General features: G+C 39.1%; 1 protein-coding gene across 1 annotated transcript in view; it reads right to left on the bottom strand.

The window, feature by feature from the left end:
- Positions 1-12,639, bottom strand: part of SHISA9 (shisa family member 9) — a 253,607-nt gene that overhangs the window by 213,085 nt on the left and 27,883 nt on the right. Inside the window, exon 2 of the mRNA XM_075566138.1 lies at positions 7,893-8,020. Within this exon, the coding sequence (XP_075422253.1) occupies positions 7,893-8,020 (128 nt within the window). The remainder of the gene's footprint in view (positions 1-7,892; positions 8,021-12,639) is intronic.

Raw genomic sequence — 12,639 nt, 5'->3', positions numbered from 1 at the left:
CATCTTATTTAATTAAGTAATGAAAGTGTTACTTGATTTTCAAATGGAATTGCCTACTAATCCCGACCAATGTCATGTTAGATTGTAAGATTGTCTGTGTAGTGATTCAGTTCGTATCATGGTAATACCTCTAATGCCTGGTGCTAATACCACTGTATCCTATCCTTATTACCCTGATTTTTAAATTCTGTCTGCAAGGTATTCTGCCAAGATCTATATTCATAGTTAATTCTTGATCCAGGGGTTCTCAACTCCAGTCCTCAAGTCCCCCCCAACAGGGCAGGTTTTAAGGATATCCCTGCTTCAGCACAGGTGTCTCAATCCGTGTCTAAGTTGGAGACAGTCACCTGTGCTGATGCAGGGATATCCTTAACATCTGACATGTTGGAGGGTCTTGAGGACTGGAGTTGAGAACCCCTGGTTTAAGATACATATAAATGTGAAAATAATTGTAGTAAACAGTTGTCATTGATAATACAGTTTATTTTAATGTATATTTTACAATTTAAGAGCACTAATTGCCCCTAAAGGATGTGGGAAATATTAACTTTATAACTGTCTCTAAGGTTTATCAGGTTAGTCTCTTATAATCATACATTGTAACAGCCAACAATGGCTCTGCTTAAGTATAAACTAACTGTACAAATTATATCATTGATATAATCTAATCTACATTTCATCACCTTCTCCTCCAATCTGCATTTTTGCTGGGAGGGTCTGTTTGCTTCTAGCTGCTATCACTTTACTTCAGTCAGGAGGACTCTCTTTTATATGAGACCACACGAGTCTCCCCAAAGGTGGCAGCCGCGTTCTGCCATTCGCTGATGTTAGAGATGATCTGTTACAATTCCCATAATCATATATTATCTCTGACTGTCCATGAAATGCCTGTGAATTGGCTGTGTAACGACTGTTCATTTAATGTAACCATCTAATGCTTATCATAACTCTGTGCCCAGGACATACGTGAAAACGAGAAGTAACTCTCAATGTATTACTTCCTGGTAACACATTTTATAAATAAAAAATGCGACAGCTCAAACAGAAATCCCAGTCTTTTCATATTTATTCTATGCTGTACAATATTTCTCTTTGCATTCTATAAACATTATGACATGTGACATTTACATGTTGTCATAGTGGTGTTGTGAGAAATATGTGCCAGTTTCATCTCACGTCAAAAATTGTGAAATTCTGAATTTAATATCAATGTAAATCTGTATGTTTATTGTTAATGTTTAAGTGGGAGATTTAAAAAAAAAAACATGACATGTTCACTTGATTATTTATAGGATCATATAGGATTTATAGTATTTCCCTGCTGTATTATATTACAATTTGATAAAAACCCTCTTTGAATAATACATCTAATGTGAGAATTTTGATTTATAGCTACAATCATAAGTATTTTTTTTATGCAGGGACATAATGATTTATTTATTCTAACTGTATTTGGCCTATTGTATATTATCTACTATATAAACATAATATGAAAAAGGTTAGAGAGGACATAAAGTTATTTTAATTGGCTCAACCTGTGCATTTCACTGAAAGAAACTAGACAAAGCTTTGGGGTTAAAAGGAGAGGAATCATAAATGTATGACTCAGAATTACTGTAAATCCTGGTATGTTCATTTTTAGTGGGGAGAAAAATGTATGAATTGAACATGAATTACTACTTTAAGGACTTTGGCTCCTACACAATGTGGTGAGAAGAAGGGTAATGCACAGCTGATGCATTCAGTTGACTGTGCGTTGATTCACTGTTAACTGTGAGTTACCCAAGGCATGAAAACTAGGTCATGTTTGCATAATGGGTGATGTAACATCTTAAGTGGCACATATAAAGTGTCTGTGGAGTTAATACTGGAGTTAGCATTGGAGGTGAAGAATTCAAGAACTGGACTCTGCAGTTCAACAACAACAACTCTGCAACTGTGAGAACTTGACTTTCTAAATGCTCTGATAATTTGTTCTCTTCCTATCCTCCAATACCTGGGAAGTCTCTCACTCCTTTGTAAACGTTTATGTTCTCTCCAACCTTCCCACTCCCCTCCTATCCACATTTCTCCATCTCTTTGCTTCCCTCCACCTATGCCTGTGCTCATACACTGCACCATTATTTATACACCTCTCTCCCAACAACTTCTTTACCCCTCAACAAAAATCACCCCCACAAATCCTCTAGTCACACCCTCTCTCTATCTATTCCTTCCTGCTGATGGGGATATCTATCCTAATCCTGAACCTAGCCATATACAAACCTGCTCTCACCCACACCTCCCGGCTTACTCTTCTCCTGCTAATGGTGTTAACCTATCTGATTTAATACTGACTAACCATTAAAACTCGCCTCACAAATCAAGCATCCCAGTAGCTTGCACTCATGGCTATTGTCCCAAACTCAGTCACTCCTACCAACCATCGTGGCCAAGCACAGCCATCTACAGCACTTATTCCCTTACCTGCTGTCTCTGTAAGTCTCCCATCATACCATTTAGATTGTAAGCTCTTCAGGTCAGGGATTTCCTTTCCTATTGTCTAATTTTGCTGCACTTATTGAATTATTATAATTCCCTGTACTGTATTCTTTGTGGAGCACTGAGTACACTGTTGGCGCTATATAAATAAATATATACATGCATACATACATTTTAATTATCCAGACATAGACTGGGGCCATGAGATTAGCATTACAACAAAAGGAAACAGTTTTTGGGGGGTGCTAAAAGACAATTGCACTACACAAATTATTGAGGACCCAACCGGGAGAGGAGCAACACTGGATTTGGTAATACCAAACAATGTAGAAGTAATAACAAATATTCAAGTCTGGGAACATTTGGGAAACAGTGATAATAACATGGTCTCATTTGAAATAAATTATCAAAAAAAGATATTATATGGGTTAACAAAGATTTAACATTTTAGAAAGGCAGATTTTAATGAAGTGAGGAATAATAACAAGAAATACATTAGAATTATGTTTCTGCAGGGAAAATTGTGGATGATAAATGGTCAGTCTTTAAAACATTGTTAGAAAAGCACACTTATCAGTGTATACCCTGGGGTAATAAATATCAAAGAAACAAGTCTAAACCAAAGTGGCTAAATAAACAGGCAGGGGAGGAAATGGGAAGGAAGCGGCAGGCAGAAGGGACAGAGGCAGCATATCAGAATTATAAGGAATGAAACAAAGTTGCAAAAGGCCAATCGAATTAGCAAAAATGAATAAAGGATTGCAACAGAAAGTAAGAACAACCCTAAAAAGTTCTTTAAGTACCTTAATAACAAAAAAATAGAAAAGATAATATAGGTAATTACCAGGGAAGAATCACTTGCAAAAATAGTATCACAGGAGGAAGTCACAACCTCTGTATTAACGAACAATTGGTTAAATGAGGAAGAAGTTCATTGGCGGCTTGATAAAATGTAAGTAAATAAGGCACTGGGCCCGATGGCATACATCTGAGAGTTCTCAAGGTGCTAAATTCAGTAATAGCAAAACCATTAAATTTAATGTTCAAGGACTCCATTTACACTGGTCCAGTACTACAAGATTGGCGTAAAGCAGACGTGGTACCTATATTTAAATAGGGAGCTAGATCACAACTGGGGAATTACAGACCTGTAAGTCTGACTTCAAAAGTGGGGAAGCTACTTGAAGGTTTGGTACAGGATAATATTCAGGAATACATAATGTATAACAAAATTATTAGTAATAGTCAGCATGGATTTATGAAGGATAGGTCGTGCCAAACTAACCTTATTAGTTTCTTTGAGGAGGTAAGTAGGAATTTAGACCAGGGTAATGCAGTTGATGTGGTCTAGTTAGATTTTGCAAAGGCTTTTGATACGGTTCCACACAAGAGGCTAGTGTACAAAATAAAACAAATTGGACTCGCTAAAAATATTTGCACCTGGATTAAAAACTGGGTGAAGGATAGACAACAGAGAGTTGCCGTAAATGGCACTTTTTCGGGTTGGGCTAAAGTTGTGAGTGGATTACCTCAGGGATCAGTAATGGGACACCTGCTTTTTAGCTTATTTAATAATGGCTTATTTAATCAGGGCTGGCTGCCTTGTTTGTTCTCTTATTTAATAATGGCCTTGAGGTTGGCTTAAAAAGCAAAGTCTCCATCTTTGCTGATGATACTAAATTTTGTGAGGTAGTAAAATCAGAGCAGGATCTAATTTCTCTCCAGAAGGACTTGGAGAGACTGGAAACGTGGGCAGGTAAATGGCAGATGAGGTTTAATACAGATAAAAGTAAGATTATGGATTTGGGGAACAAGAACAAAACAGGTGATTTACAAATTAGATGGGGGAAAATTGGGAGAATCCTTGATGGAGAAGGATTTAGGAGTGCTTGTAGACACCAGGTTTAGCAATAGGGCCCAATGTCATGCAGTAGCTGCAAAGGCAAACAAGATCTTATCTTGCATTAAACAGGGAATGGATGGGAAGTAACCATAATTATGTGATGGCAGATACAATAGATATCTTCAAAAAAAGGTTGGACATCTTGTTAGAAGGGAAAGGTATACAGGGATATACCAAATAAGTAAACATGGGAAGAATGTTGATCCTGGGAGTAATCCGATTACCATTACTTGGAGACAGGAAGGAATTTATTTTCCCCCTTATGAGATATCATTAGATGATATATCACTGGGGTTTTTGTTTGCCTTCCTCTGGATCAATAAACTGTAAGAACAAATATAGGATCAGGGCCCCTGAGAGAGAGGACACAAATGTCCAAGGCCAGGTGGCTGCAGGGGGCCTTGCTGCCGGTCCTCTCCTTGCTGCAAGACCCGGCTCTCCCCCAGGTGCGGGCCTCCCTCATTGACTGTCCCACACTGAGCTTTTGATGCTGGCATGTGCCGGATCTGACGTCGGCGCACACCAGAAGCAAGATGCGGTATGAGAGAGAGGCCTAGCACGTGCCAGCATCAGAAGCTCAGCGTGGAACAGTCAGTGAGGTAGGCCCGCACCTGGGGGAGAGCCGGGCCAAGGAGAGGACCGGCAGCCAGGCCCGGCCTGATATCATCCCCAAGGTAAGCCTGTATTTTGCGTGTATTATATGTATTTGGTTGGGTGGGGGTTATTTTATGTATTTGGGGGTAGTGGGGTTATTATATGTATTTGGGGTGTGTTTTTTGTATATGTATTTGGGGGATGGCGAGGCGGTTTGGTATGTATTTGGGGGGAGTGGGGATTTTATTGTGTGTATTTGGGGGTTGGGATTTTTGGTATGTATTTTGTGGGGGGATTGTGTGAGGGGGGAGGGAATGAGTGAGCGGAGGGGGGATTGAGTGAGAGTGGGGTAAATAACAGAGGGGGTGGAGAGTGAGAGGCAGGGAGGGAGGGAGGGAGGAAAATAGGGAGTAAGAGTGAGACGCAGGATAGAGAAATGTGTGCGAGGCAGGGGGGCAGGGATTGAGTCAGAATTGTGTAATTGATGGGGGGGGAGAGTAAGGAAGAGAGGGAGGAAGAGAGGGAGTGAGACGGAGGGGAGAGAAATACATGGGAAGATGGGGGAATAGAGGGGGTTTGCAAGGTGTGAAATGGGGGGCTCGCAAGACTGCCGACACCGGGGCAGGGGGGGGGGGAGATCGCAACTCTAGTCCTGGGCCATTGGAAATCTGTCTTTGGCCCTGTATAGGATAAGTACAGTATCTGTCGTCTAAATTTAGCATAGGTGGAACTTGATGGACGTATGTCTTTTTTCAACCTCATCTACTATGTAACTATGTAACTGCTCACCCTATTGAATAGAGAGATAGAGAGATTTGAGAGGGCAGCCAAAATACTGCATGCATTTTCTGACATTGAGGGGATCAATAATATCAGATGTGCTGTTTTAATTTAAATTATATGTCATATGTATGTAATCTTCATACACACGACACACATTTTATGATGGTTTGTACTACTTTTAGCACTCAAAGTTTGACTCTAAAGAGTTAATGTATGCTTCTCTTATAGGTTTCTAGTGAATAGATGCACAAGGGCACTGTTTCCCAGGCCTATTAACCTCTTTACCATCAGACAATGTATACTTTGCATATAGTCCAATAGAGGGCACAAAAAGCAGCAACCTGTTTTGACATTTCTTACATTTGGAGACACATGGCAGATAATTATGCTGCACGAACAAGGGGCGAAGAGAACTGCCCCTTGTAAAGTTTTGATACAGTTCAATGTATTAGGTCCGGTGTGTATCTCCCCCATATCTCCATCGTTTGCTGTTATCCATCCACAGGTCAGACAGGCGCAAGAATACACGCTTGATACAATGATGCGGTTAGGCGCATGTTCAATCTTCCTCTCAAAGTGTTGTTTTAGAATTATATATTATGTACAGTATGTATTATTGGCTTGATATATAACCCCTGTGTATATCACTATTTAGCTTCAACACAGTTTAAAACAACACTTTCTCACAGTTATAGCCCGCTGTGTTACACAATTTATAGATACAAGCCTGTGTTAAGGAATGACAGTACCCTGCATATAAATACCCTGAAGAACAGCTGCTTCCCTCTTATAATACAGTAAAAATGTTGTTGTACTGTATACTGTACGACTTCATTACATTTTATCCTTCCACGGTAGCACACTGGGTTACAGAAAACCTCTTCTTACGCACATTCTGAACAATCTTTGGCTCTGTTCTTTACTTCCACTGTTTGTGAAGACAGGATTGAGTACATATCCAATAAGCCCATCTCTTTTTGCCGGCTAGCATTTAACATGATTTTGTGCTACAGAATTGATGCTTGTTAATATTTGACATATTTTCAGTAACTCTTTCAATATGTCCATGAAATTGCTTGAAAAAAAACTAGATTTAACATATTGACTCAGATATGAACTGAGATTCAGGATGAAAACAATGATTTTTAGATTTAACAGAGAAGATTCATGTGCATATTACAAATGACAGTTGCATTGATTGCACGTTTCAATAAAAAGTTGTGCGTTCAAATGCTAGTCTAGACACAAATATAACATGTCTAAATTATGTAATTTAACCATCTACCCAGACCTAGCTGGAAAACTTCAATACTTTCATTCATGAGCATACCGTGCTCTGGTCTATGTCCATGTGTCTGTTATTGTATCTGTATATTATATTTAACAAAGCTATTAACCTGGTCTCTTTTAAGCTTTTTTGGCTGTTCAGATAAACTCGCCAGTATACAACATATATTTATTTAGCCATAATTGCTTTGTTTCATCAGTTTAGAAGCATATTCTGTACCAGGCCATTAACGGATCAGTATTAATCAGAACAGAAAAATAGAGCAGAACCAACTCAGGTGATTGGGGTTAAATTAAATCCATTAGTAAGCACGGAACGTCACTTTACAATAGCAAAAAAAAAAAAAAGCCAAGTGTTGGATTACTATATAGAGTGATACTATTCCTGTATAAATCAAATCTCGGTGAGACCATGAAAGTGAACGCCGGCAGAATTGTGGACATGTTATTAGCAACTTAGAAAAAAAACATCCAAAACCGTAAAAGAAAAATACAGATCTGACCCATATTAATGGCCATTCGATTCATGGGTGAGTGTACCACCAACCTATTTGCAAGTCTGCCACTGTAAATGTGAAAATGACCTTAATCGACCTTCGCTTTATCAAGCCTCCTGGAAGAGATGCACTTTCAGAGCCATGTTCCATTTGTGTATAAATACAAATTAAAAACACTAGTCTAATGTTACAACAACATAAGAAGGCTTCTAAATGAAACTCTGCCAATGCTAAGGTGGTTAAACATACATACTGTATAAAAAGCAAATTTAGCATGGTAATCTGATTCCACATCCAATTAAAAATCTGGCCATTCCTAGCAGTTAATGTGATGTAATAACACTTACGGAGATTATTTGCAGGCTGTCTTGACTGCATGGTTTCATAGTGTTGCACGTGAACGACGAGATTTGCATCCCTTTCCATGTGGTCCGCTGTGCAGTGACTCTGTTGTCTCATCACATCAGCAAGAGCCCTGAGGACATGAGGAAAAGTTGCACGCTCAGATTAAAATTGGTGTGAACTGTACAGCCATCAGCATTTCAATAAATATATACCAACTCCAATGTGTCAATATGTAGTCAGCAAGATATTACTTATGCGCATTGATTTGTACCGATGAATGAAGAACATGCAGCTTAGACATTGTTATGAAGATATTCTATCAAGATAGATACATTAAGACAGGGTCTGGCCAGCTCCAGTCCTCATGGGCCACCAACAGGTCAGGTTTTCAGGATATCCCTGTCAAAGACTGAGCCACTGATTGAGCCACCTGTGAGGAAGCAGACTCTTTGACTGAGCCGCGTGTGCTGAAGCAGGGATATCCCGAAATCATGACCTGTTGGTGGCCCTTGAGGACTGGAGTTGGCCGCCCTTGTGTTGAGAGATACATCTTTTCCCAAGTATGCCCTGGGAATATGGTATTTAGTAGCAAGTAATAGGATTGTTTCCTTTGATAAACCTGGAATAATTTGTTTGCACTGGTATCGCTCCCGTTTTGCAGTTACCATAGTAAATGACCCCATATCCTGCTTTTTGTGTTTAGGACCAACACCCTAACCACTGTACCACATTCAGCTTAATTCATTGCAAACCCTGCATAACAGCGCCAACTCCTTCGTCTAATTCCTACCTATAACCCTTGCACTTCTATAACCCAGGCTGTGGTGAAAAAGCGGCAGGCATAAGCTTCATAGGATGCATGTTGAAATGGACAACAGACAAAAGTAACACCCTGTGTGTGCTCATTTGCATGTCATTACCCAGAATCCCTGGCTGCAGCCGAAGCATTGTATTCTAAGGCTGAGTTCAGGATGGATGCTACGGCCGCGAGGTTCCGTGCGCGCCTCCGCCGCGTGCTCCTGCAGCTCAGCGATCTGTGACTTAGCTGCAGGAGTTGGGTCGCGGTGTTTGGGGGCGTGGCGAACGTGTCACGGAGCTGGTTCGCTGAACCAGCTAACGTGACGCAACTGTAGCCCAAAATATCATTAGCCCAAAATAACTGTAGCCCAAAATATCACTGTAGCCCAAAATGTAGCAGCGTCGATACTGTACTTTGCCGCCGGTGGTGTTTTCAGTTTGAAAACTCCCACAGAACAACCTGAAATTGTGACGGACGGACGTGCGCATAAGCACTCGCATGTCGCATAGCATCCACCCTGAACTCAGCCTAAGAGATAATGGGGAAAGGCAGGGTTGCAGACCTGTCTGAGACATGTCAATGTGCTCACAATTTACAAGGGGTATTGTTATTTGCGTACCTTTAATGCAAAAATATTTTTAAAAATCCCTGATGTTTTCTTTTTTTACTCAATGTTAAATATGTTCATTTATTTTCCAAAACAGAAAAGGAAAAACAGGTCAAACAAGTTATGGGAAGGAGTACGGAAAGAGAAATGGGAGGGGAGTGTACACGTACATCATAATAAGGCGTAACCCTAAGTACAGAATATTTTGATACCAAAACATAGATTGTAAGCTCTATGGGGTATGGACTTGTGCCTTCAGAAAATTCTATGTACAGCGCTGTGTAAAATGTCAGAAGCACAAGAAACACCAAGAAAACAAAACAGAAAAACAAGAAAAGAAAAGAAAAAACAACATTATTATGAGTTACTTTGATAGATATCAAAATTAGAAAAGGGGGAAAAAAGTTGGAAAAAGTCAAGGAATGCAATAAAAATGACTGGTAGCCATGGCGCTCATTATCAACAGAATACAGTAGAAACTGTTTAAGTAACCAACAGCACAACTTGTATTGTGTTGAACATGAGACTATACTGTGACCTATACCCATATGCATGACCTATATAAACAGATATTTCAGAAGTTGCTCCCATCACTTTGTCTTTGACAAATATTTATTCTTCAATCATGGGTATAACTAATGCGTTCAAAACGGTAACAAAGAATTTGGGAAAATCTTAAATGGAGAACATCATTCGCGGAACCGTTTTAAGATTCAGGATGGAGGAACATATAGTTTGAGAAATGAAAACAGAAAACAGATTTACAGTACATAGCCAAGAAAATTGCATGGAAGGATATTAAACATTAATGTTGGTACCCACACACTATATTTTCAGCTAAATTTAAGTCTTTTGTATAATTCGTCTATGATTATTTTCTTTCAGTAATGAAGCATGTGAAAACTTATTGGCAAGGGACATTTGGCACGAAAGGAATTTACTTGGGCATGTCTTAATTAAAATTTACTGATTACAAAGATACCTGTTTCTTGTTTTGACATGTAGGTAGCTTCTAATAATTATTAAATGTGCTACAGTTTCTGTAATCTGTCCTGACCCAATTTTAAGGAGAAAAAAAAATGGTATATTTTTTCAACACTAAACAATGCATCTGTCATATTGTGTTATGTTATTTCAATACGCCACATTTTATGATTTAATAAAACTCAACACAACTTGACGCATAAGTCAAAATGAATCAAATAATTTGATACAAATGACTGGTATTTTAGCGGTAAGTATCAGAAACCCCAGGCACAAAAGATTCTCCCTTTTCCTGAGTTTTGCAAATGGCTTTTGCACAATAACACTGGAATTATAAGCAGCGTAATGGTGACATTGAATTTAATAACAAAAATTGTTTAAAACTACTACATCCAACTAAATTGCATTCCTGCATGCATGCAAAAGCCAACCTATTTCTAAAAAATGGAGCATTGTGATGCTTTGAAGAGGCAAAAAGAAACTTGGAAGAGTGTGGCCAGCACCCATATGCAATCATGAAAAAAGAAGACGGTTAAACCCGAAACCCCATTATGAAAATATTAGCAAAGACTTTAACAGTCAAAAGAGGTTCATAGAGCTCTGGTTATGCTTCATGTAGTTTGGCTGTTGAAAGAACATTCAGAGAGTACAATGTTTCAGGTGTGTCCCTGGAACCTTCATCAGGTGTAACGCCATACTCTCTGCATGTTCTTCCACCAAATAAACGGCACGGCGAGTAACCAGAGCTCTAGGAAGTTTTTTTTTGACCGTTAAAGTTTATGCAAAAGCAAAAACAAGTTTTAGAAAGCACACCCGGGCGAATCATTTTATCAGATCATTTACTGGATTCTAAGTAGTGAAACGGAATAGTTCTACCTCTGCATAATTGTAATGTAGTGTGCAATTCCTGTCTCACCCAGAAAGATTAAGGAAAACAAGTATTACAATAGCAGGATAAGCCAAAGCCCCAAATTTCCTTGTGCTATCACAGTAACACGTGGCATTTTAACAGCTTATAAAACCAAATTACAGTTATTACAGATAATAAGAAAATCACGCCATTTCTCTAGCTCTGGAAAATAGGTTGAATAATCTCATGCTAACAACGTAAAATAATTAACTGCTCTTTAAGAGCAGAGTAAAGAGTAAGGGATGAAAATGTAACATGGGAAGGGATCCAAGCACCTTTGTTTTAAGTAGCGAATAGCTGAAGAGACACATTTTCTGCAATATAATGCCTGTAATTGGGGACCCACTGGTTGCTGATTAACAAGGAAATTCAGCTTCTCTTTGTCTCCGGACAATTTTGTGTGTCATTAATAATAGTATAATATACCCATCCTTGGAAGGTCAAGGGTCAGGTGCTGATATTGAAAAGTAGGGCAAACCATAAATGCAATCACAAGACGTTAGAACATTTGCTTTAGAATGTTTCCCTATATAGGAAGCCATTGTGTATATCCCAAGAAGTTAAGCACATGTACTGGATTCCTCTCCCTCACCCCAAATGAACTGAAGGGTGTGTGTTTTATGCAGATTCAGAAATTCTTTCTAAGTCACAGCGAATCAAGGATACCTTTTTATGTTTACTGAGGTGACACAGAGGTTACCCCCAACAAAAAAGCTGCACTTTGTCACCAGGAATCTATTTGTACTCTTACTACGTACCTTTGGACTTGATAGATACAATTTTGAACAAAGACTATTTCATTATCTACCCCACTGAAGCACAATTCATACATATTTATATATATATATTTATATATATATTTATATATGTATATAACGCAGCATATAGGAAGCTCCGTGGCTGATCCTATACATCTCATACATCGACCGTGGCCCCTGGCAGACGCACTTACCAGAACGCCCTCCTGCTGTCTCTAAGTTGTCCCTACTTACCACTTAGATTGTAAGCTCTTCAGGGCAGGGACTCCTTTTCCTAATGTTACTTTCATGTCTCAAGCGTTTATTCCCATTATATGTTATATTATTATGTCACGTGTATTACTGCTGTGAAGTGCTATGTATATAGATGGCGCTTCATAAAAAAAGATATACATATACACAGTGGTTGACAAATCACCAAAAAATCTACTCGCCACCTAGTACCAAACGTGTGCTGCTTGGGCCAATATTTACTTGCCCGGGGGTTAAATCCACTCGCCTGGGGCGAGCAAATGTATAGGTTTGTCGAACACTGCATATACAGCTCAGAGCAAATCAAGAACACCTGGGTATGTTTGTTACGATAGTATTTGCCCGTTATAACGGATGTTCACCTTAAGTGCAGAGGGCGTTTACTGTGCTTCACCATTACTGCAAAAAGTCAAGAGTACGAACACCAGTACCATCTCCT

Source organism: Ascaphus truei, chromosome 11 (assembly GCF_040206685.1).
Source record: "Ascaphus truei isolate aAscTru1 chromosome 11, aAscTru1.hap1, whole genome shotgun sequence".
Lineage (NCBI taxonomy): Eukaryota > Metazoa > Chordata > Amphibia > Anura > Ascaphidae > Ascaphus > Ascaphus truei.
The sequence above is the reverse complement of the archived record's forward strand: the minus strand, read 5'-3'. Positions and strand labels throughout refer to the sequence as shown.